We start from the raw sequence: 27,474 nt of genomic DNA, 5'->3' as shown, positions 1-27,474 counted from the left end.
ATTAAGCTGGATGTTAGTCTACATTTTCTAAAAGAGATCTTAGGCAGTAATTGATTGTTGCTTCGGATAATAATTGATTAATGGCATCATGAATCCGTCATCTTTGACGATGACATATGCACAACATGGCTAAAATATGGTGTTTTAACTGCCCATTTCTCTAAAATTCTACATTTAAATGTTATGATATTAGATAGTGGTCTACATTTTTCTAGAGATCTGAGGCAGTCTTTGATTGTGATTTGATATAATTATTGATTTATAGCATCATAATCATGTCATCTTTGACAACGTAATATGGACAACAAAACCAAAATATTGTGTTTTTATTACCCATTTCGCTAAAATTCGACATCTTGGTATTTTAGTAGTAGAGTAGTAGTCTACATCCTCTAGAAGAGATCTGAGGCAGTGTTATGTTATTGTGTGAAAAAGTTGTTTGCAAATCCAAGAAGAAATCCAAGACAGCAAATCATTGTATCTAAGTTTTGATGTATTGTATCTTTAACTTGCCATTTTAAATGATATTAACCATATTAAATGGTTAAATTCTGTTTAAAAAAATCAATAAATATGTCAAAAAATTATAAATATATATTTGTATATACTCTATATCTTGTGTTTGTGTTATAAAGTTTTATATTTTCCAAATAAACTTTTGTTTTTCCCTGGAATCAGAAACCACAAACGCAAGATTGACAACATCATTATTACATGATCAGAATATGAATTTGGAGTTCTCCTCTCCTCCAGGATGGTGGGAACATGAGCATGCACAGACTGACAATAATACTCCTCCGAGTGGTGAAGGCGTAGGATGAAGAGAGTGGGTTTGCACACTCTAGCACAGTATGAGGTTTGGGATGTTCGGCTGTCTCCAGGTCCCTGGCCAGCAGGCTAGCTAGAGAACCAGCTAATATCTGCCGCCTCCGTAGCTCGGCAGTCAGGGGGGAAGAAATGTAGGAAATTCCATTCTTCTGAAATTTAATTATATCAAGATTAACAAGGGAGGTAATTAATTTCTTTAAGATGGGTATCTTTGAAGAGCCTCGGGCTCAACTTTGTTGTCATAACTATATATTTAACCATATTTCAGGGCAAAGTTTTGAAGGCAAAAAGCAGTGAGATGATGATGGTGGTGGTGGATGTGTCGATTCTTCTTATCTGAGCCTGGAGATTAGCAGGTCGTGAAGTTCAAGTGCTGGATTGAAATGGTGACATAAAATGTGTCTTTTTACAGGATCGCTGTCACTGCTACGGATGCAGCCCAGGGGGTCTCGTCGTGCACTGGTTGGGGGTCCACCAAGGGTCACTTCTTATCGAGGCTTCTTATCACAAATCAGGGGTCATTTTTTGTTGATTTTTGTGTTTTTTCAACGTGAATTTGGGAAATTTTGGTTTACTTTCTAATAAACCTGTTACATCTTTACTTTAGTATCAAAACCTTATAATAAAAAACATGTAATGTCATTATCTTTATTCGTCAACCAGCTAAAACCGCTCATAAAGACTTGAGATAAAGGGGCGGAAAATATGATCTCACAGGCCACCAATGGCCCACGGCCTAGAAGTTTTAAAACCCCTGGCATAGACCATTGATTTTACAGTTGTACTTATAGTTTATATTTGGTGAGGCGAAGAATACACAGAGCGTAGATATCAACATTAATCTGCCAAAGTTCTGCCAAGACGCTGAAGAAATGACAGAGAAATATGACAATTTTGATCAAATCTACTTTATTTAAGGTAAATATAAGGTGTTATTACCGTAACATTTATATTTATACATAGCTATACATTCATATATAAACACTGAATTTAGTTTTAATGGATTTATTATAATTAACTTCTGTCGTAGTAATTTATTTCTGTTTTGAAAATAACCTTTGGTATGATTTGATTTCAATAGAATATTAATCCAGATTAATACATGTTGTTTATTTTCTGACCTTTGATCTACTGCCCATGCTGTAGCCGTATTGACCAACTTGAAGTTTCTACTAGGTTGTGCGACTGTCTTGCAGAAGGCTAGCGCCACCTAGTGTCTTATTGAATTCAATTTGTCAAATAATAATATTCAAAATGCTGAAAATGTGAAATTATTATACAAGAGTAGGATAATATCATTATATATGGCACACAGTGGCTTAATGGTTCCCTTCCAGTTAAAGGCAACATGCAGGCTTTCTATGTGGGTTTCCTCCCCTGCCTCTTACCCGAAGTAGCTGGGATAGGCTCCGCCTTCTGCAACCCCAATAGTGGAATTATAGGTAGGAAATGACCATTTACTAGTGCTTTTATAGTTACTGCTCCAATGTTATGATCAAAAAAGAAAACGTGTTATCAGCACACAATTGTTTTAGATGTTACAAACTATTTGAAATAAAAAAAGTCTTACATATGTTACATAATTCCAATTTAAAGCTGGTAAACATATAATCAACCCTCACGCGTCCACACTGATGCACATATTCTAAACCATATTTATTCTGACCTTGGCACCTAAAATTCAAATTGTGTTGATTCAAATTATATTTTTGTTTTTCTTGCTATTGTATAATTGTATTAAAATCTAAATAAAATTGTTTTGGGGAGCAGAGGGGAGGCCCTGAAGATTTTTTTTTAATAATTACAATTTCCGCCAGACACTTGAACCCGGAGTGTATCGCGGACGGACACCGGGATACACACTTGCCAAAGAGCACGAGTGTTAAAGCTCTATGAAGGAATGGAAAGAAGCCAACAGACCCCTGTAACCACTGTGAACTCTGTCTCTCTTGTGTCCTGACTAGAAATATAGAGCGATAAAAGCCAAACCATTATTACAATTTCCTTGACATCGTGACTCCATCGGCAGCCTCCGTGCGCCCTCGGTAATCATATTTATTCAGTATGTAGAATAGAGGAATCCACAAAGGAATCCCCGCGATTCATTACTGGCTGATAAAAGTCAGCGGCTAAACAGATTCTCTCCGATGCCAGACCCCAGTTTGCAACATTTTAGCTAATCAGAGGTTAATGTCAATCCACCCAGTGGATGTACGAGGCCAGAGGAGGCGTAACAAATACAAAAGAAAGGTTATATGATCTTTCTTTTGCTAGAAAAGTTTCCAGCTTGTGTGGTTTGGACGTTTCCACGATACTTTAAAAGCCAGGAGATCATGAGTCTTTTTGACCGACTCCAACTAAACAGGAACTACTGATATTTACTGATAGTATTTATGATACAAATGGTGTCACAGGTAGGATTGACATTAAAAAGATACGTTCACACCAAAGCGACTAATTTTCATACGAGTAAAGGTAGATTCGGGGTGTCGAAATGTGACATGCAGGCCATCTGTGGCCCATGGGAAGATATTTTGCGGCCTTTCATCGGCTATACGCTCAAGTGCGGGACTTTGTACATCTTTGTACAATTTTAAATGGATAAATACCTTTATTATATCAAATGTTATTATATAAGTTGCTTTAATTTTATACTTGGGTTAGAAAATAGTTCTATACAAAACCAATCAATATAATTGTATGAATGTGGTCCAAAGTCCAATGATGTGCATTATTTGTAAACTTACAATGACATGGAAGAAAGTACAAGAAGTGAAAGTCAAATTAATGACTAATATAAGATTATATTCATAAATCATGTGTAAGAGAGGATATTGAATACATGAAAGTAAAAATATAAACCTGATTAATGAAGATTCTATTAAATATCTAGAATATCCGAGGATTTACGATTCCTTAAAGTGCAACTAAAGTGTTGATTTAAGTGTGTCTTAATAGATGTTGGACTCTATTGTATCATCAGTGCCTTTTTTTTTTTACAAAACTCTCTTTTCATTGAACTATTCACATAAAAAAAATATCTTAAACCACGCCCACTGTTTTTCTGGAGATCAAATCTTGTTTATCATAACCCCACCCACTCTGCTGTGATTTGTCAAACATCAACGTTTGTCACGCAGCGTCATGAATCAAGGAAGTCCCCACCTCCTTTTCAACTACACTTGGCTTAACACTTGTTAGTTGTGTGTCCAACCAACCCTAATACCTACTCGCGGTTGAAGGGGCTTTTGACTTTTTTACTGACATATCGTACTCAAATAGCTATGTAAAAATACCAGGTACTTAAATAGTATCTGCTTAGACGTACCTCAATAGTGGAAATGTAACACTCTCGTGGCAATGTTGAGCCGAGTAGAGTAAGACGAGATGTTGGAAAGGGCGCATTATTAAAAAAAACATTAGCTCCGGCGCCCCCTGGCCAATAGAGTTCATGACCCTAATGTAGAGGCTAATATACACGGGACAGTATTTCAAACTATGATATGTGGGTGGAACACATTTGGGCAGGTGGCATTGTTCAGGCAACATCTATCAAACGCACAAGTTGAGAAATGTGATGACAATTTTCGGTGTGTTAACCAATCAGAGCTTAGAATGTATCGTGACATACGACGGAAGATTCATCAACAAGACTTCGGGAGAACGACGGAGCTAATAACGCTTCAGGATGTAGTACAAAGACGTTTTTATTTGTTCAGGCTTTCCCTTGATTTTCTGGAACTCCTGTTGTGTTCTCAGTATTATCTTGCCCTTTAAAGTACATACTTAATTGAATATTGTTTTGATTGTTTAAGCGCTTTGTGACCCTGATCTGGAAAAGCGCTATATAAATAAAAATTACTAACTTACTTACTTACTAGATTGCCAGATATCGGGTTCCAAATATTATGCTTCCGGGCCAATTTGAATTTCAAACGTTTAACTTAACAGTAACTTTAGACCTTACCACTGCAGTTTGACCCAGTTTAAACGATGCGACTTGAGCGATAGAAGGACGTCGTGCTAGTCCTGTTGGGAGTGAACAAAGTGTGGCTGAGGGAATACGTACTATAGGGTATATAAGGGCCACGCGACCCGTCGATGAACACGAGATAGGTGCGGGTGGTTTCTTTAAAGGAGCGCCATCTCATGAACCGTCAGATAACTAACGCTGTGCCAGATAACACATCCAAGGGAATGTAAGGGGGAAGGAGGGGAAATGACTCGTCTTTACATCAGTTTTCACTCGCTGAGAGAACTGGTTGGTCCTCGTCACCCTCCCTCCCCTGCCTCCCCTCCTCCTCGTCCTCCAGCTCCGGAACCCTTGTTTTCAGTCCGTTTCCTGTTTGTCTGGTTGAAGACCTGGTTGCTCGGGCTCCCAGGCGGCGGCACATTTGGGGTGGATGCAGGAGGAGGAGGAGGAGGAGGAGGAGGAGAACGACGCAGGAGGGGAAGAGGACAGAGGGGAGAAGGCGAAAACCGAACAGAGACATGGAAACGCTCCCGAGTTGGGATTGATTTACTTCATTAACCGAGATTACAAGTTTAACTTACAAACCAGAGGTCAAAATTTCTCATTAACAAGGGGACCACGGAGGACCTCGGGGCTTAGAGACCACTCTTATTACTGACTACACATTTCAATCCGTCTTTGATGTTCCATGTCTGCCTTTCTAGCCGTACCTCCCCCCCTCCTATTTTTTGGCAGTGAGGTTGATTTTAATTGTAGCTATAGAACAGAGCATAGTTTGCCTGTAAGCCAGCCTCCACATCTGTAGTGAGTGCAGCTTTAGTGATATTGGGTGCAGTCCATAGCTCCAGGCTAATTTTAATGGTCCCCCCCCCCCTCCCTCCCTCATTGGAGACTTAGATTGTTTTCCACGTGATTCCTGTTAATTTAGCTGGAGGAAAGGGCATCAGTTTTCCTTGTGCTTTTTTCCCCCCTCTCTCCGCATGCCTCTCACTCTATTGCCTCACTCCTTCTTTCTGATCTAGAGCCTCAAAGGAAGAAGGTGAATTGAATTCAAAATAGCCGAATAGACCATGTTCTGGAGCGTCATGTCCTCGGCCCCGACTGAAGATGTAAAGGAAAAAAGGAGGAAAGATTTTTACCGCTTTTTTTTCTTTAACGTGTCGTCAACAAACAAAGCTTTTTTGCTTTGATGTGAAAAACGGCCTAAGTGCCTCCGTGATAACTCTGCGCTTGTAAATGTGTCAAGGATGTTTCTGAGCTCGCAGCGTGTGAAGCACTGCAGGACATTGAGAGGCGCAGGCACGTTTAACAGCCCAGCATCTTTAGCGCTTACCTTAGATGTACTACAGACTCTTTATCGGGCTTTCAGAGGGAGGACATGTTCAGATTAAACTAATGGAAGAAACCGCACGAAGTGAAGATAGTTAATCATAAAACACAAAGTAAAACATAAAACAGGTGCAATAATGAACCTTTTTTTGTTGGTATTGAGGATCTCTGAATGAAGTTCTGAAAAAAAAAAGCACCACGTACTCACAACAAAAGTAGTTGCATCGATATGTTATTTTTGCCGACCTTGGAAAGTAGAACAAATGTTAATCCACCAGAGGGCTCACACGAAAGCAAGTTTGCCACAAGCTAAAATGGAATGCGTTTCTATTTTATCAACATTACAACTACAATTCTGACCCGCTCTAGTAGAAGAACTCACATTTCCCCGATCCTTAAATCTCTTCACTGGCTGCCAGTTTCTTTCAGTATTAATTCTGGTTCTTACTTGCAGATCTATTCATGGTCAGACCTTCCATCAGTGATCTGATCCATTACTTCCTCACTTACAATGTTCATAGGATAGTTCAGGCAGGAAACGAGTGATAAAAGTAAAGGGGGAGTCAATTTAAAAGCTAAAACAGCATTAGCGGACGATAAATAGCTTTTAATTTTTAACATTACTTCATCTTCCGAAAACACCAAATCGGCTGTTTTGATTGACAGATGGCTGATCTAATTCAATCTTTTAGTGCTTTGATTCAATGGGCGGAGCTTATGAAGCGGCTCATTGGTGGATTTTCTAACTTGTGGGGTCAAAAACAATGTCTACTATGAAGTGTAGTGTCAATGTTCAAGTTAAAAATGTACTTTTATTACCGGAATAAACTATCAAAGGTCAACAGACAAAGAACAGGAATAATTTGACTGGAAAAAAAACATTTAGGTGTAAGTTTTAGGTAAACTATGAGAGGACAGGAAGACGGTACTCTAAGCAAGCAATCTTGCGTGACTGTACTGTGGATGGAATTTGACGTTTTTTTAACTTCTTCCATAAAAAAATATTTCGTTTTTTTGTGTTTCTGTCCACGGCCCAATTAATGACTAATCGTCCGTCTCTCTTTCGCTTGGAAATTCACGCTATTAGGGCACGTCTGGTCGTAATATTGCGAGATCAGCTCATAAATCAACCATCTTCACTGAAACATTTACCACTGTGGCAAAACAGAATGGCAACTGGAATATCACTTTTATCTGGAGAAGAGACGTTTTGGGACAAAGGTTATGTTTTCTACGGCAGTGGTCCCAAACTTTTTTTGTACCACGAACCGGTTAAATATCAGGATTAAATCCAGGGACCGACGTTCAGATAGAAGAAAGTAACAATACAATGGCGAAAAAAAACATCTCATCAAAACGACAAGATGTTTGTGTATTTGAAATCGTGTATATTCGATTGTATGCAGACGATGGTGTTCTCTATGTGTGTGTCTCCTAGCTTTTAGAGACTTGTTGCCAATGTGTGAGCCTGTTTATGAGTTTAGTTTCTAGAGATTATGTTTAACTCATTTTGACAAGTCAAGAGTCACACACTAAGGTTATTTCAGAGAAAATGTGTTTTTTTTTTCTAAATAAAACACGTATAAGGTAGTACCAAATGACCAGGGTCGGGGGCGACTCTTCTACTGGACTGTTTATAAAACCTAAACCATAGCCATCTCCTCTCAGAGAGCCGGTCAGCTGATCGAGCCATTAGCCGAGTGGAATAATCCACCTAACAGATCCCTGCAAGGGCCCCTTTGTTCCCCCTCCCGTGGACTAGATGAGGTTGGAGACACACTGAGGTCCTGACTGGATATCGGTTTCGCAGCCTCCGGCCCTTCTCATCCGGGGCGCCGGCATCACACCAAAGGTTGGCTTAATGGAAGAGGAGGGGAGTAGAAGTGTGTCACCTGAATTCCGTCACAGTCGGAACAGAAACGGTGTTCCGGTGAGGAAGTGGAAAAGCAGGAAGTCTTGGAATATTAAAAAAAAGAAGGTATTTCAGAAGGAGCTGTGTATCAGGAAACAGAGAGGGATCTCAACACGGCCGTTATCTGGCTCCTAATTTCAGCCCTGGCACGGCACTGAAGGGCTGCCTTTGTCTGGGATTAATGCGGAAAGCTCAGGATGCGATGTCAGAGGGAAATAATCAGCGTGGGCCCTTCATAACGTTAGCTGCCTGTGCTCCTGGCCAGGGCCCCGCGGCTCATTTCTGTGGAGATGAAATCTATGACAAGCCCCTCAGTGAAGCTAAGAGCAGGCAACAGTCCAGTAACACCCACAGGCCTCCAGGCATCCTGTGACCCCCTTAGAAAAGTCACATTCACTTTGCTCTGGAGAAGGGAAAGAGAACGCCCAGGGCGCTTCCAGCCCATGTGAAATGAAGAAATGTGAGGAGGTGAAAACGAAGTGAAAATAAGTTAAGATTCCTCCCCCGCCGCTCGGCGATCGCTCCGGAGGAGGGGCGAGCGGTGACTGGGCCCGGCTAATTAAACATGAGCAGGACTTCACCAAACAAATATACAACTCAGAAGTACATGTATATTCATGTGTGTGCTGTGTGCAGGAGGACGGGGCCTGAGAGAGCAGGTTCTTTACAGCGCAGCAGAAGGTCGCAGGCTAATACCCATCAGGGTAAAACATTCTGAAAGAGGTTGGCACTGCACTCAAGGACCAGAAGTAATGCTTTTATTTTGTTATTTATGCTGTTTTACTGGCTGCGTGGCGATGCTTCTCTCAAGCATATGACTGCGAAGCCAACCATGTGCAAACACAACCGGATGAATAGGTTATGAAAATAACCGATTTTTGCATTCGACCCCCTTTATGGAAACGTTAGAAGGAATTTAAATAGTTCCAGACTAGAAACTGTGACATCATAGAAGACGAAAAACATTTTTTGTTAGTTTAAAGATGGAAATGATTTGAATAAAGTTGAAAAGGGTTGGATTACAGTTGAAAATAGTTTGATTTTAGTTAAAAATAGTTTGATTACAGTTGAAAATAGTTTGATTTTAGTTAAAAATAGTTTGATTATAGTTGAAAATAGTTTGATTACAGTTGAAAATAGTTTGATTTTAGTTTAAAATACTTTGATTTTAATTGAAAATAGTTTGATTTTAGTTGAAAATACTTTGATTATAGTTGAAAATTGTTTGATTTTAGTTGAAAATAGTTTGATTACAGTTGAAAATAGTTTGATTTTAGTTTAAAATACTTTGATTATAGTTGAAAATTGTTTGATTTTAGTTGAAAATATTTGATTTTAGTTGAATATTGTTTGATTAAAGTTGAAAAATGTTTGATTAAAGTTAAAAATTGTTGGTTACCGTTATATTGATTTACACTAAACTAAAACTGTGTTTAATTTTAAACGTATAATATTTAAAAGCATATAAATATAGTGTAAACAGATAACATTTGGGGGCAAAACTTGATCTAGTTTGTCTTTAACTTTCATTGTTACTGTGAGCAACAAACTCTCTACTACCTGAGAATATGGAGGTAAGAATTATTCATTCAAAACATACATGTGTTTCCATCCATGTAAAGCCATTAAATGACTCATAATACGAGTCAAATGAATTTAAAAATACTTAAGAATGACTCTTGAGTTTTCACGATCATGTGTGTCTCACCTCTGTCCCTGAAGGAGTGGCCCCCGGTGAATCCAACTTGCGTTTTTTGCGTGGTCCGATAGCTGCTAGTGCTGTTAGGTTCGCGTCTCTCTGCCTCATCTGAGCCAGTTCCTGCTGCTGCATCTGTGGACGACAAGACAACACCATCATCAAACCTCCGCCATTTTTTAATAAGAATAAGAATACGAGGTTTAAATGTAGCTCCACAGTTTGGTGTTACCTGGTATTATTGCATATTTGGGACACATTTGTTGTTCATTGGCCAGTGAGACAACTTATCCAAAGTATAGCATAAACTATGGGATTATAAAAGTTAGTGCTACTGGAAAGTTCTTTGTCCGTAAATTTACATTTTCTTTCAATGCTACTCCGGTTTCCTCCCACAGTTCAAACCATCCAGAGGTTGATTAAAAGCTCTAAATGTAACGTGGCTGTTTTGAAATAGTTATGTATCTTTGTGTTTCCTGTAACAGACTGGAGGTTCTAGCATTCATTCGTAGAACCATGGTTACATTAGGTAACCGGGGGATTTTTTTTTGCCTCTCACCCGTAGTAACTGGGATAAAATCCAGGGTATCAGTGGTGGAAATATATGAATTAAAGAAATCCTTCCATTTAATTCCAAAAATTAAATGAAAAGTGAAGGAATTTTATGTCCGACCAATGTTTAAAATATGTTACTTTCTCCTGTAAAATTTGCGTTGGGCTCTTAACGCGTCAAGACGTTTGTTTAAGTCAATGTTATTCAGAAAATGTACCTTTTAAACTTGTGAAAAAAGAGCGAAACACAAACTCTATATGATTTCTTTTTAACTTTTTGATGATCCCTGAATATATATATATAAGTCGACATAATACCGGTCCACGGTGCAAAAAACACAACAAAAAACACAAAATAATGTGATATAATACAATATATATTAATATACTAAACAGATATCCACGTAAATAGGTAATATATACATTATCATAAGTATTATCTCCGTGAGGATTTAATTGAAATAAAACTATCAACACACTTCTGTTTCTAGATTTATCTCTCCTCATCCTCAGTTATCACACTTTTACTTTTTTTTGTAGAAATGTTCTTTTGTCTTTTGTTTATTAACATATTTGTATTTACTTTATTTAAGTCTGATCCACAAAGTGACACCACAGTTGAATCATTTCAGATTGGAGAAAAATATTTCACACGAAATTCATGAAAAAAGCGTGGGGGGAAATCAAAATGGACGTCAGTCTGTCACATGGTCACATGTCTGTGATGCATTGTGGGTAGGCAGCGCCCGCGGTAATGTCATGTCTAGCCGCAGGGTCGAGGAGGGAAAACCAGTGTTGCTATGAGCCACCTCCTCCATCGGGTATGTGTGTGAGACCCCCAGGCCGACACACACTCTCTCACACACACACACACACACACACACACACACACACACACACACACACACACACACACGCACACGCACACACACACACACACGTGCCCATCAATCATGGCCGCAGCGAATGGTACCCACCAGCCTGCCTGCGTGTCTGCCCGCCGGGGCAGGGAGGCCTGGGATGAAGCGAACAGGGACAATCAATGTGCGCTTTCATGTCTTTCATGTTCTTCTATGTTATCTCCCAGCGTGTGTCCAGGCGCTGGTGTTTGTGCGCGGCGTGCACGTGGTTCTGATCCGAGCGAGGCAACCATGTAACTCTCTGATGGCGTTGTGTAAAAGGTTGCTTTGGTGTGCAAAGTCTGATCTTAAAAATGTCCGCGCAACCCTCGGAAGAAGAAGAAGAAGAAGAAGATAAAGAGCCGCGGGCGACGCTCGCCCTTTAGGGTGTTGCCACTTCACATTTAGCAGAAGCGTAGAAAGATCCAAACACACTGACACCGACACAAAGTAGGAGCCGAAGCAGCTGGACGTCCACGTTGTTATGTACGTTTTTGTGTAACCGGGAAAAACCCGGGTCCGCGCAGAAAACATCTGTGGTCAATGCTAACCCTGTTAGGACCACAAACACACAAATCTCTCCGGGCCTGACCTTAAGAATCCCCCCCCTCGCCCGCCCTCTAAGTGAGAGAGAGAGAGGGAGCTCTGCTGTCTCGCTGATGGCACCAGGACGCCGGCGTCTCTGCCTGGCAGTTGGCACCAGACTTGGGCTCACAGCGCCGCCAGCCACTGCCCGCATCTCCAGATTTATGACCATCAGATGGATGGAGACTTCAGTTCGCCATCTGCGACCCTGCACGCTCGCCGTCTTCCCATCAGTCACCGGGGGGGCCGGGGCCGGGAAAAAGCGACGGTGCCACCGAGCCCCGGCTCACCTTCCGTCGTCGTCGTCTTCTTATCGACAGCAACAGATGATGATCTTTGATCGAGTTGTTTCGGAGAAGAGTCCGAGTCATGAACGAGGGAAAGTAAAAGGAAATGGCGAAGACAGACTTGGAAGTTTGTCGTCCATCAAATTAAATTAATAAAGTTATTAAAGTTGTAACCTCATGATAAACGGATGATTTCAATGTTTTACATGTATGTTTACTTTTTATTTTCTTCATCTTCTTTTTCCTCTTCACCTCCCTTTCTTCTTTTCATCAACATCTTCTTTTCATTGATTTCTTTTGCAACTTTATCTCTTCTTAGTTTCCTTCTTCACTGCCCTCTTTTTTTTCTTATTCTTTGCTGTGTTCTTTGTTTTCTTCTTCTTTTAGTTTATATATTCATCATCTTTTTCATTGTTTTACCTTCTTTATCTTCCTGATTTTCTTTTTTGTTCTCTTCTTTCTCATATTCTTCGCTGCCATCATCGTTTTCTTCTTTATGCTCCTGTTTTCTTTACATTGTTTTCCTCGTGTTCTTCATTTAATTGTGTTTCCATCTTTTCGACTCTTGTCTTCCTCGTATTCTGACTCATTGTGCTCTTCTTTCTCTGATTCTTTTCTGCCTTCTTCAATGTTTTCTTCTACTTTTACTTTCCTTATTAATTATCTTATTTGGTTTCTTCTTCAATTTCTTCTTCATTTATCTTTTGAATTCAACTTCATTGTCTTGTTAGATATCTTCTTCCTTGTCCCTTCTTTCTCTTATTCCTTGCTGCCTTCTTCCATTTCTTCCTTCTTCTTCACCAGCTTCCTTTTCTTTTCTTCCTTTTTCATAATTCTACTCGATTTCCTTGTATATTGACATCCTTTTTATTTTCCTTCTTCACCTTCTTTGTCTTCAGCATTTTCTTCTTCTACTTTTCTTCTCTTAGTTTCTTTATTCATCACCTTAGATTTCTTCTTTATTTTTTGTTTTCTTTATGATTTTCTCTGTTTTGTATTTTTTTTTCTTGTTCATTTACTTCTTCGCCATTTTTTGTCTTCCTGGTTTTCCTTTTCATTGCCCTAGTCTTTCTTCTATTCTTTTCTTTTTAGCTTTGTTTTCTTCGTCTTCATTGCTTATTTTCTTATTCTTTTTCCACCTCCCCCTTCTATTATTGTTTTTTTCTCTTTCTTCTTCATTTTTGTTATTTATCATTATTTTGTATTCATGTTTATCTTAGTTTCTCTTTGTTTCCTTTCTCTTATTATTTGCTGCTTCTACATTTTGTTCTTCTTTATCATCTTGTCATCTTATTTGTTTACTTACTAGTTCATTTTTTTTAAATTTTATGCTTCATTATTCCTTTTTTCATTTATCTTCTTCACCTTTAGTTGTCCAACGCTGTTGACTCAAAATGTCCTCGTCCCTCCTCTCATCCAAACCATCTTTCCTCCCTCACTTTGTCTCCAGATATTTCTGTAAAACACTCATTTCTAGTCTCTTCGACTTCTAACTCACTTTCCCGTCTGTGTTTGAAGAAGCTCAAAAAGTTGATTTTATCAAATCCAGGCCGAGAACATAAAGAGAAGAACCACGAGTTCCTTCAGTCCTGGTATTTGTCTCTTACTCTTCTGTTTAAGATTCCACATGAGTCTGCGCTTTTTCATGTAATTGTGTTTGTCCGTGGGAGCGTGTGTTTTGAGTTCCTCGTGGAGTTACTGCACGTCATCTGTCTTCATTTGTCGCTTCAACATTTCCCTTCTGAGGAGCAGGAGAAGTGATTTTTTTTCCACCGACGATCAGTATGTTTGACACAGAAACTCCTCAAAGGTCAAGACAGAGATTCAAACATTCTCCAGTTTGGATCAATGCAGAGTTATAAATATTAGTTCTTCCACACTAACTTAAATACCAGTGCTTCCAGTTTGCCCTTTTGAAGCACGGACCCGCGACTTGTAGAGTCAAATTATTAGCAAAGGTCACCAGACGGAAGACATTTGAAAAAAATATGTTTACAAAATCAATCTACAGGTTTTAGAAAAACAGAGGAAAAGGCTGCTTGTTAATGGCAAATTCATCCATCTTCTTTTTCTACTTTATTTGTGTCGCTACATGGAAGGACATTGGACTGGTTCTAACTTAACTACAATAAATATAATGACTTTGAAAGTATTTATACTTCAAACATGTTCTCAATGTTACGTATATAAAAAGGTCTTATACAGAAAAACACATTTAAATAATGTTTATAATTTCAATGTTACTATTTCTTTCCAACCGCCATCAGACTCCTTAACAGTTAATCCACATCTACCTCATGCACTACTTGTACTTTTGTTGTTGAACTTCATGGTACGTAGTACCTTTGACAATAAACACTTTGAATCTTGAATCTTTCTCACGTTATTATTATTTATTATTAAGTTCATTTTGCTTACAATAAACTGTTTATATTTCTTTATTTTCTATTTTGTTTGTCTTCCTAAATATTATTTTTTAACTTGAATAAAACGAGCATAAATATTATTATATAGGAATACATGATACACATACTGCTCCTATGAACATATATATATATATATATATATATATCAAATAAATAGCCACTTTTTATGCTAGTTTAAACGTCTTCTTTAAACTGTAGGACTTGTATTTAGTTTGCCTAAAAATTCGAACACTTTCCTTCAATTATTATGCTTTATTTTTAACATATCCCCCCAAAAATTATACATTCTGTTCCTTTTCCCTAATTTTATTGACTTAACTAATTGTACCTCTTTTCACCACTGGAAGTCTTAAACACATTCTCGTCATTAACCTTTCATGTTGTTTGGTTTATTTAACAATTCGTACGAGACGGTTAAAGAACACATGAGATACATTTAAATATTAGTTGCGTTATTCCAGGATTACATCTCAAAGCGTTAAGATGTATAACAAAGACGTCTAACTGTCTGTTAGGACTTCAATAAGAAATCATTTCTCCGCCACAGAAGAAGAAAGTGCTACGTTCTCCCTCATGATGCAAAAACGTCTGAAATACAGCAAGATCCTCGGAGCGCTTTGATACGCTCGGAGTGAGGAAGAGGATGAACTGCAGGAGCCACGATGGCCAACCTGCCATTCTCCATCACGGCTGTTTTTTAACAAAAGCTTTTCATTCTTCCCTTCTTTCCCCATCCTCCCATCCTTCTGACCCCCGAGGGCCCGCTGGCGGCGGCGCAGACGCTTACAGACAGATGTCCTCGGCAGAGCAGAACATGCTCTGCTTGACGTCACGAGCAGCCACGGGGCTGAGGAGGAAGCTGAAGGGCTTTCTGTCCTGCAAAGACCGCGGCATGAAAGGCCAAATGAAGCCATGGAGTTTGGTCTGCGCCGTCCCCTCCCCCTTGTCAGCTTTGGCCCGACGAGACCCAGCAGGGGGCTTCGAATATAGAGTGAATATATTCCAGTTAAGATTGCTGTTTTAGCACGAGGAGCTTCAGGTCAGCGAGAAAGAGAAGGTTTTTACAGAGTCTATATTTGGATTTTCGTACTAAGGGTAATCGTAAGAATCTGGAGATTCGTATCAAGATACAGGCGCAACAATCCGATATATTGTGATACTGTAGTAACAAGGATATATTTGTAGTATTGTCGAGTGCTTGACTCTTTACTTTGAGTACTTTACAGACCACATGACTCTTGATGAAGTTGAAACAGTTTTCATTTGTTTTCAAACCAAAATATGTCCAAACATAAGCTTAAAAGGTGCTGGATTTAAATGTATCCTCTGGTCCTCAGTCATCGCCGTGTACTCACAGGATTTCACCGTTCCTTAACCTGTGGCGGATGTTATGACTGCTGCCGCCAGAAGTTTAATAGCAACAAAAATGAACCAACGCTGTGAATATTTGCACGTAAATAGTGAATCAAAAACTGCATTTTTGTATACATTAAACTAAACTTATTTTAAAAGAAATGCTGCGACGTAAATCTGTGTATTCATATTTTCTGACATGATACTTCAAACGGTCAAACTATCGTCACTTTTTGTACTTAATAATCTACACGACTTTGAGACTTTAAAAAGAAAAATGTGATGTGATCTCTAAACGTCTCATTCAATCTTCCTTCAATAAGGTCGCACTGTCGAAGCCAAGGCTCCAGGGCAAGAGGCGGGGGACACCCTGGACAGGTCGCCAGTCCATTACATTACCCACAGGTCATCAGACCTTTCAAATTTTTGGATAATGCTAGGAAACCCAAAGAAACACAAACTACAACGTAGATAACTCACCACTAATGTTTGCCTCCAGCTGGAATCAAACCCCCAAACATTTTTCTGTGAGCCTGACGCACTGATCGCAACAACACCAGGATGTCGTTAATATAGTTTAAGTCTAGTTAAGAGTTTATAGGGTTTTAACAAATTATTTACACTTAAATATCAAGATATATTTTTACAACCATTTCAATATTTAACCCTTGTGTTGGTGAATGACCTTGACCCCGAGACAACACATGGGATACCACAAACACATTTGTTTTCGGGCCTCCGGGTCACCTTGACCCTGAGATTACACAAAGGGTTAACAGCATATATAGATTTATTTTTATTGGCTTTCAAATCCTATTTTATTTTTAGTGTAGTTGTCAATATTCCAATATGCAAATATTCACTGCATTTGTTCATTTTTGTGTTGCAGATAAACTTCTGGCCGCTAGATGTCAGCAGTAATTACGTCCCCTGCAGCTAAAGGAACAAATAAATCCAGCGTGATCCCGTCGATGACTGAGGACGAGAGGATACAGTCAACTCCAGCAGTTTTTAAAGCTGATGTTTGGAACTATTTTGGTTTCAAAACAAATTAAAGTAGTTACATTAAACTAAACTTAAAATAAGTTTAGTTTAATGTATACAAAAATGCAGTTTTTGATTTACTATTAATGTGCAGATATTCACAGCGTTTGTTCCTTTTTGTGTCGATATTAAACTTCTGGCGGCAGCAGTCATTACATCCTCAACAGGTTAAGGAACAGTGAAATCCCGTGAGTACACGGTGATGACTGAGGACCAGAGGATACATTTAAATCCAGCAGGTTTTTTAAAGCTGATGTTTGGACATATTTTGGTTTCAAAACCAATAAAAAGAAGAGTCATGTGGTCTGTAATTTCTGCAACACCAGAGTCAAGTACTTGACAATACTACAAATATATCCTTGTTACTACAGTATCACAATATATCCCGATGTACCGTAAAGTTGCCCCTGTATCGGGTCTGATCTGAAGCTGTAACTCATGTCAATCTACGACAAAAGTGATCGATATAAAAGTTTTGTCGACGTCTACGTGACCACATCATCGCACGTGACTCATCAGTCAAATAAAACTCTCACTATCCGTCCGCTAAGACATCTGCGCACCCGTGCAGGTAATGTCTGCTATTTCCTCCGATCTCCCACATGGCCGACGTTACGTGAACATCTGCGAGCAGGATCTCCAGGCCTTCTTCTTCCTCACATGAATCGCCTGGCAGATAGCTCGCCGGGGGCCATAGCACCATTTGAGATAACCAATCAGATTTTACTTCCCCATCTGCACTCACAAAGAAACAAGTTGAGGTTTGACCTGCTAATGTAGAGAAAGCATAGCAGCCTCGCCTCACGTTACTGGTGGAGGGTGAAAGTCAGCGTAGAACACAAGCGTTGATTGTGTTGCTGCTGTCGGAGGTACACGTGATTATCTTCACTCAACACTTTATTTATTATCGGACGTCATACAAAGCATTTATCCAGACTCGGCCTCCATGACTGTGTTTTGCTAACTAGAAGAAAATCATATTTATTGATATAAAAAGTAAATCTATATATATTGAATATAGGTGTGTGTGTGTCCGTCCCTCTATCTGTATGGGTGTTTATTTGTTTTTGTGTGTATATTTCTGTCTGTGTCTGTGTGTTTCAGTCTGTGTACGGTTCTATGTTTGTGTCTGTGCTTGTGTGTGTCTGAGTGTGTGTCTCTTTTGTGATTTTGTTTCAGGTGGACCCGTATCTGATTGTGTCTGTCTTTTTATAAAGCTTTTCTATTTCTATTTCTATTTCTATTTTGTGTCTGTGTGTTTGTGAGTCTGTGTGTGTTAGTCCGTTGTCAGTCTATGTGTGTGTGTCTGAGTGCGTCTGTTTGTTTGTTGGTCTGTTGTCAGTCTGTGTTTGTGTGTGTGTGTGTCTGAGTGTTTTTTTGTGTTTGTCAGTCTGTGTGTGTGTGTCTGAGTGTGTTTGTCTGTGTGTTTGTAGGTCTGTGTGTGTTAGTCTGTTGTCAGTCTGTGTGTATGTGTGTGTGTCTTAGTGTGTCTGTCTGTGTGTTTGTGAGTCTGTGTGTGTTGGTCTGTTGTCCGTCTGTGTGTGTGGGTCTGAGTGTGTTTGTTTGTGTGTTTGTAAGTCTGTGTGTAGTAGTCTGTTGTCAGTCTGTGTGTGTGTCTGAGTATGTGGTGTGCCTGTGTTTGTGAGTCTGCATGTGTTTGTCTGTGTGTGCATGTGTCTGGGTGTGTGTAGTCGTCTGTGTGTTTGTGAGTCTGTGTGTATGTCTGAAAGGGATCTCAAGGGGGGCAGAAGATCCCATTGAAAATCGGAATACATTACATTTAAATTATATTAATATCATATTTAAACAAAAACAATTAAAACAATTATTTAAACACTTTCCCGAAGGAGACCTCCTGAGGGATCAATAAAGTTTTACCTTACCTTACCTTACATAAATTAAACATAACTTTTTCTCCTTTTAAATGTATTTTTATAACCAAACCTACGTACCTGACTCACCAGGACAACACCCGGTATTTTTTCCGCGTGTATAATTAAAGAGAACTTTTTTTTTTCCATTTGAAATTTTGGAAAACACTTCTATTCAGTTTTGCTCTGATCTTGATGTGGACCGCGTTAATGCAGTGAAAGGGCCACTCGTGCCCCCCGAGCCACACCTTTCCAAGGCCTGATTTCGGGTAGAAGAACACGCGGAACTTGAGGAATTGATTGTTCAAGTTTAAACTGACAGCAAGTCCATCACAAACATTCCCATCTAGAAGTTGATGATAAAAACCGTCCTCTAGGAAAACTTCCATTAAACTTCTCAAACCTCTAAAGACTGTCGGACAAATTTCTATAATTCACCGTAACCGCCAATCAAACCCAAAAAAACATTTCTTGTTGTTCATTTGTGAATCCATTTAAATAAAGCCTTTAAATATTAAAACATCTATAGAGGAGCAGAAAATACATGCATGGATAATCATCCTGGTTCACAGCGTTCCCGATCCCTCTGAAGTTGAGTGTGTCAGAAGTGTTTCCAGGACTAAGGACCAATTATCCGGAGCCCACAGCATTTCCGGGAGCGAAGGGTTATTACGAGTGTCACCGCCGCGGCCCCCACTTCATCTGCAACTTATTTGCAGGTACGAAAAAAAAAAACCCGGGACGTGTTTGTGAGTAAATTGTATTTCCCCCCAAATAATGACATTTGAAGTAGATATTCTTGTGTTAAACGAAGAAGGAGGGAAGAGGAAAAACTCCGGTGGTGTTACGGGGGGGGAGCGGCGGGGGGGAGAGCCCTGATCATTAAAAATATTGCTTATCTAAGCGAAAATTTCCTACTTTAAATGTTCCCTCGCTTTGTCTCATTCCATGCTTCGTCTAGCACTCTTCTTCCTCCCTCTCTTTTTTTTTTCTAGATCCGCCGCTGCCGCCGCCACCGCTCGTCACCTTCTATTGATCACGCCTCATTTGCATCCAGGAAAAGATGAGTATTCAGATATTCACACTCGGAGAAGAGATGATCTGGATGATTTATTCATTTCCAAATCAAAAAAAAAAAAAAGAATGAAAAGGAAGGTAGATGAGAAGGAGGGGATCTTCATAGACAGCAGGGCGACTCGCGGGCTCCGAGGCTGGGCTCCTTCTTCCCCCTCGGCGGCCCCGGGCGCTCGGTGTGCGAGTCCCCCCTAATTAACAAGGTGAATCATGTTGCCGTTCTCTAATTAGCCAACATGACAATCTAATGGAAACATGCCGGGCGAGCTGGCGTTCTTCCCGTCACCGGCACCCCCTTGTCCCCTCATAAAGAACCACCCCAAAAGAACACCTTAAAAACAAGGGGGAAGAGGCGGAGTTCGTGAGGTCAGAAAGGGAAAGTTTTTATGTTGAAGGTGAACCTTTTTTTTTTCCCCCCTTCTTCTTCATGTGTGTCGCCCTAATTGAAACGTGTCCTGCCTCCCGACTTGGATATCCCGACACACGAGGCTGGCACCTCGCCACCAGCGTAGCTGAGCAAAGCCCAATTCCCCTGTCGCTGGAGAGTCCCAAAGAGTGCTCCAGCGCACAAAGAGAAAAAGTGAACCTACAGGCTGGTACAGCGAGGAGTCGACTTGCTATCTCGCTCTGAGGCAATAAAAAAAAAAAAGAAAGAAAAATCTCTTCTTTTTGTTGTTTTCCTTCTCATTACAGCACTTTGTAATATTCCAAAACACACAGGAACACCAAAGGTACTTTTTAAAGCCTGCCTCTGTGGGTTCTTTTTTTCTCGCAACATGACTCGAGGTTATGAAAAAACTCAAGTTAAGACCACGAACAACAAAGCAACAAATAAAGAGAAGGTTCTCTTTGGTAGCCTTTTATAAGGACATGATATATGTTGGACATTCTTCGAATCACATATATAAACCAACACGTTATATAACAGTAAAGTCTTTAAGAGTCTGTAGTTCAGTGATATGCATTTTATTTAAGAATGCTTTCTTGAATATTCATAATAATATATTTTGGACCGTTCTAAGGAACCGACACTATTTTGATTTTTGACACGTTGAAATAAAAAATCATCTAGGTCAGGGGTCACTAGGTCTCATGATACAATACCATATATTCAGCTCACGATACGATACGATAGATTCAGCTCACGATACGATATATTCAGCTCACAATACGATACGATATATTCAGCTCACGATACGATACGATATATTCAGCTCACGATACGATACGATATAGTCGGCTTAAGATACGATACGATATATTCAGCTCACTATACGATACAATATATTCAGCTCAAGATACGATACTATATATTCAGCTCAAGATACGATACGATATATTCAGCTCAAGATACGATACTATATATTCAGCTCACAATACAATACGATATATTTAGTTCATGATACGATGCGATATATCGAGCTCAGGATACGATACAATATATTCAGCTCACGATACGATACGATTTATTCAGCTCACGATACGATATATTTAGTTCATGATACGATGCGATATATTCAGCTCAGGATACGATACGATATATTCAGCTCACGATACGATACGATATATTCAGCTCACGATACGATACGATATATTCAGCTCAGGATACGATACGATATATTCAGCTCACGATACAATACGATATATTCAGCTCACGATACGATACGATATATTCAGCTCACGATACGATACGATATATTCAGCTCACGATACGATACGATATATTCAGCTCACGATACAATACGATATATTCAGCTCACGATACGATACGATTTATTCAGCTCACGATACGATACGATATATTCAGCTCACGATACGATACGATATATTCAGCTCAGGATACGATACGATATATTCAGCTCAGGATACGATACGATATATTCAGCTCACGATACGATACGATATATTCAGCTCACGATACAATACGATATATTCAGCTCACGATACAATACGATATATTCAGCTCACAATACAATACGATATATTCAGCTCACAATACAATACGATATATTCAGCTCACAATACGATACGATATATTCAGCTCACGATACGATACGATATATTCAGCTCACGATACGATACGATATATTCAGCTCACGATACAATACGATATATTCAGCTCACGATACAATACTATATATTCAGCTCACGATACGATACAATATATTCAGCTCACGATACGATACGATTTATTCAGCTCACAATACGATACGATATATTCAGCTCAGGATACGATACGATATATTCAGCTCAGGATACGATACGATATATTCAGCTCACGATACGATACGATATATTCAGCTCACGATACAATACGATATATTCAGCTCACGATACGATACGATTTATTCAGCTCACGATACGATACGATTTATTCAGCTCACGATACGATACGATATATTCAGCTCACGATACGATACGATATATTCAGCTCAGGATACGATACGATATATTCAGCTCACGATACGATACGATATATTCAGCTCACGATACGATACGATATATTCAGCTCAGGATACGATACGATATATTCAGCTCACGATACGATACGATATATTCAGCTCACGATACGATACGATATATTCAGCTCACGGTACGATACGATATATTCAGCTCACGATACGATTTATTTGGCTTATGATACGATGCGATATATTCAGCTCACGATACGATACGATATATTCAGCTCAGGATACGATACGATTTATTCAGCTCACAATACGATACGATATATTCAGCTCACGATACGATACGATATATTCAGCTCAGGATACGATACGATATATTCAGCTCAGGATACGATACGATATATTCAGCTCAGGATACGATACGATATATTCAGCTCACGATACAATACGATATATTCAGCTCACGATACAATACGATATATTCAGCTCACGATACAATACGATATATTCAGCTCACGATACGATACAATATAATCAGCTCACGATACGATACGATTTATTCAGCTCACAATACGATACGATATATTCAGCTCACGATACGATACGATATATTCAGCTCAGGATACGATACGATATATTCAGCTCAGGATACGATACGATATATTCAGCTCACGATACGATACGATATATTCAGCTCACGATACAATACGATATATTCAGCTCACGATACGATACGATTTATTCAGCTCACGATACGATACGATTTATTCAGCTCACGATACGATACGATATATTCAGCTCACGATACGATACGATATATTCAGCTCAGGATACGATACGATATATTCAGCTCGCGATACGATACGATATATTCAGCTCGCGATACGATACGATATATTCAGCTCACGATACGATACGATATATTCAGCTCACGATACGATACGATATATTCAGCTCACGATACGATACGATATATTCAGCTCGCGATACGATTTATTTGGCTTATGATACGATGCGATATATTCAGCTCACGATACGATACGATATATTCAGCTCACGATACGATACGATTTATTCAGCTCACGATACGATACGATATATTCAGCTCACAATACGATATGATATATTCAGCTCAGGATACGATACGATATATTCAGCTCAGGATACGATACGATATATTCAGCTCAGGATACGATACGATATATTCAGCTCACGATACGATACGATTTATTCAGCTCACGATACGATACGATTTATTCAGCTCACGATACGATACGATATATTCAGCTCACGATACGATACGATATATTCAGCTCAGGATACGATGCGATATATTCAGCTCACGATACGATACGATATATTCAGCTTACGATACGATATATTCAGCTCAGGATACGATACGATATATTCAGCTCACGATACGATACGATATATTCAGCTCACGATACGATACGATATATTCAGCTCACGATACGATACGATATATTCAGCTCACGATACGATTTATTTGGCTTATGATACGATGCGATATATTCAGCTCATGATTCAATACCATATATTTAGTTCACGATACGATACCATATATAATCAGCTCAGGATACGATACGATATATTCAGCTCATGATTTGATACGATTTTTATAAACATTAATTAAAAATTGGAAAAATAAATAACAAAAGTTGTCCATGTTCTTGGTTTAATACAATTAAAATGTTATGTATTACATCATGTTTATTTACGATGACATTGAAACTCGAACACTGAATCATGAGATTACAATTAACAATTAACTGATTGTTTTCGAAGAGTCACCTGAATATAATTGTTATTCATTTAAAAATATATTTTTTTTTCATTTTTTTTGTATTATTAATCTATATTATTATATTCTTGTTTCTACTTATTATTTAATAATATTTTAAAACGTTTATTTTATAAAATAATTTTTGTTTAATATTATTTATTATTATTATATAATGTGTTTGTAAACAATGTTTTGTAAACTCCTACGGCAACCTTAATTTCCCTAATGTAGAAAGAAAAAATGTAGGTTTATTATTATCTTATCGTTTCTATTCTTTATGCCTTTTATTGTGTATATCTGGTGATGTAAGTTATCAACAAAAAACAAAACAATGATACATTTTCTTCTTTGTAATTACACATTATAAATAAAGTTATAGACCAGTTTGATCCAGAGCGTGACAGCATCTGATCATGTGTTAATGCTCGACTGTTTCAAAGATCACAGGGATCCTGTGTAAACAGTGAAAGCTTGTTGTCCGCCCTCAATAAAGGTAGCATGTTTCATGCGCCAGAGTGTGAACTGGGACACGCAGAGCAGCAGGAAGTCTCTTTGAAAGGCAGCGACTGTGGAGGAGGGTCGGCCCGCGGGCCCACCCGACGGGAGGCGGCTCTTCTTTGACCAGAGCAGTTTGTTCAAGACCAGAGGACGAGAGCCTCTGAACCTGCAGATATTACTGGCTTCATAAAAGTCCAAGGGGCCAACACATTGTCCTCTGACACACACCGGTCTCTGGAGGAGTGTGAAGCCGGGCCTGATGTGTGGGTGGACTCCAGTCCGTCTGTGACCCGGTCAGGCTTGTGGAGGATGGCAGGCCAAAGGAAAATGAACAATAATGTAGAGAGAATGGAGGGATTTTTGTCTTCCCACTGATGAAACGTGAACAGTAAGATACGAAGAGTATGTATATTCATTGAGTTGAAATACATGAAGTACGATACAAATAACTGTAGGGTTTTTATCTAAAGGTTCAAGGTTATGTTGAAAGAGAATTAATTGAATAAAGTTGTATTAAAAGCAATTCTGGTTCTATAAACTGGACCAAAAACACTGATGAGATCAAGTAAAACAACAATTAAACGTCATCTGACTTTTCGTACGTATAGGAAAGAAACAGCGACGTATTCCAGGGAATTGAAGACACTTTTATATTAGATTATAACATTTAAGACGTTGTAACTTTATATTTTATTTGTACTTTAAGCCAATGATGTGACGAGCAGATCTAGAAGCTCGGTAGTTGTTTGGCATTGTCTGGTACCACAATATTTATTGTATTTAAAATGCTTATAATTGAATTTAGAAAAATTATGTTTGAATTATTGAAATCATATAATCAAACTCTATGTGTGAAATAACTGATTTAATATTAAAATATTCAATATTATTTTTATTTAATTATTTAAAAAACAAAATTTGCCTTTTTTATGAAGAAATTATTGCATTAAATCATTCATTCATTTAATTCTGCAGCCAATTGAGTTTTTATGAATAAGTATTGTTAATTCTAGCCAGACTTGTAGTTAGTTATTTCCAAACCAGCTGTAAAATTACTAGTCGATCTGTCCTCATAAAACTCACTTCTATATTCTGTCAAAAATAACATCCGGAGTCGAAACATTAATTTTGTGCGACTCTGATCAATATCTACAGACATAAAGCAGAGGGAAAAAAAGAGTATTAAGGCTTTTGCGATGACAAAAAAGACTGTATCCTTTTGAAGAGGAGTTCTCAAGTCCAGATTTTGGTCATCTGTAGTGACCCATTTGTCTTGATCTCTGGTCCTCATCACTCTTCTCTACACTCCATCTTTAGTTCACTTGTTTGCTTGTCGGCTGGTGCCTGCAGACGCAGGCGTGATGATGAATCTGTGGCTGCAGTGTCTCTGTGTGTCTGACAATGTGATATATGTCCACTGGCCTTAACAGCACTTCTCTGTCCCCCCAACTCTCACCCCATGACCAAGACTCCTGTTCTCCCTTTTGTGGTCCAGAAAAGACAAAAAATAAATAAAGGATTTACCGTTCTTCTATGAGTTCCACACCACTGAAATAGGATTGATTTCTATTTTATCTTAGTTATCTCGTGGCACCGACATTGATAGTATCGTTGAGGAAACGAGTGATAAAAGTAAAGTTCGGGATTTCTCTCTCCCTTACATTGGCTGGACCTGCTATGATGATGAGGCGAGGGTCTCCTGTCGCTCTGATGGAACACACCGGACTCATGGAACCGACCACCATCAACAGGAACTGAGCTCCACAATTTGCCCATTGATTTTGTCTGCAGGCATTCGTGAAATGGCGCATCTGACCTTTCGGCAAAATGGCCATGATTGGAGGAAACAGAAGCACGAGACATGTTGCATCTCTCTTTGAAACTACCAGAAACAGAAGGTGATTTACACGGTCAAATAAGACTGCATGAAAATAAAAATAAAAAGTATCCTGCATGAATAACTTGACTGCCATGTAAAAAGTTGCATAACCTTTTCATTACTTTAGCTTGTGTGCTGGTACTTTATATTACTTTAATAAATTAGCCTTTTTTATTTTATTTTATTTATTCTTGTTGTTTTAGTGCTGGAATTTTTGATCTTCTTCTTCTTCTTAGGTCTCATATAAATCTGAATTGCTTTGGGAAACTGTTAAAAAAATGATGTTGTCGTTTGTTAAATACTTGTCTTTTATACACGTTATCATGTCTTGTAAGTTGAGTATATCTTAGGCGATATTGTAAGTTGAGAGCAAAGTAAGTTAGCGATGAAGTTGCATCGTAAATTAAGTGTAACTTGAGTTGACTATATCGTAAGTTAAGTATATAAGTTGTATTGTATTTAGTATTAAGTGTATCATCAGGTGTATGATTAAGTATTAAGCTGCTTTTTAAGTTTAGGGCAACGTAAGTTGAGTATATCATAAGTTGTAACGTAAGTTGAGTATATAAGTGTAATAAGTGTAATCGTAAGTTGCGAGCAAAGTAAGTTAAGTAAATAATAAGTTGCATCGTAAATTAAGTGTAACGTAACTTGAGTATTTCACAAGCTGAGTACATTATAAAGTTGTATCGTTAATTGAGTGTAGCATAAGTTGTATCGTACGTTGAGAGCAGCGTAATCTAAGTGTATCATAAGTATTATCGTAAAATGTATCTAAAGTTGATCTCAATCTTGCAACGTTTTTTAAATGAGGAAAGACTTTAGACAGAAGCCGAGTGACTGATAACTTCCAGGACAAACAAACTTAAAATATACCGACTTATTTAAGGTCTTCTGAACAGTTCAAGTGTCTCGTTGGATGAAGACGAAAACAACTGACCTCCATTAAAATAAACATAACTATTTTGTCTATAACTCTAAAAAGGAACAGATTACTCTGAAAATAATCCCAGCCCTTAGTTGACATGAGGGTGAGTAGAAAATGAGTGAAATTTG

At 38.7% G+C, this 27,474-nt stretch overlaps 1 protein-coding gene across 5 annotated transcripts in view; it reads right to left on the bottom strand.

Moving 5' to 3' along the window:
• The window catches only part of LOC148076354 (transcription initiation factor TFIID subunit 4), a 120,540-nt gene that overhangs the window by 23,884 nt on the left and 69,182 nt on the right, over positions 1–27,474 (bottom strand). For all 5 annotated transcript variants that reach the window (XM_087793581.1, XM_087793584.1, XM_087793582.1 and 2 more), the window contains one exon: positions 9,751–9,873. In XM_087793581.1, coding sequence (XP_087649707.1) covers positions 9,751–9,873 — 123 coding nt within the window. The remainder of the gene's footprint in view (positions 1–9,750; positions 9,874–27,474) is intronic.

The sequence above is a fragment of the Callionymus lyra genome, chromosome 6 (assembly GCF_982586985.1).
Source record: "Callionymus lyra chromosome 6, fCalLyr1.hap1.1, whole genome shotgun sequence".
Classification (NCBI taxonomy): Eukaryota; Metazoa; Chordata; class Actinopteri; order Syngnathiformes; family Callionymidae; genus Callionymus; species Callionymus lyra.
This window is presented reverse-complemented; position numbering and strand designations above follow the sequence as displayed.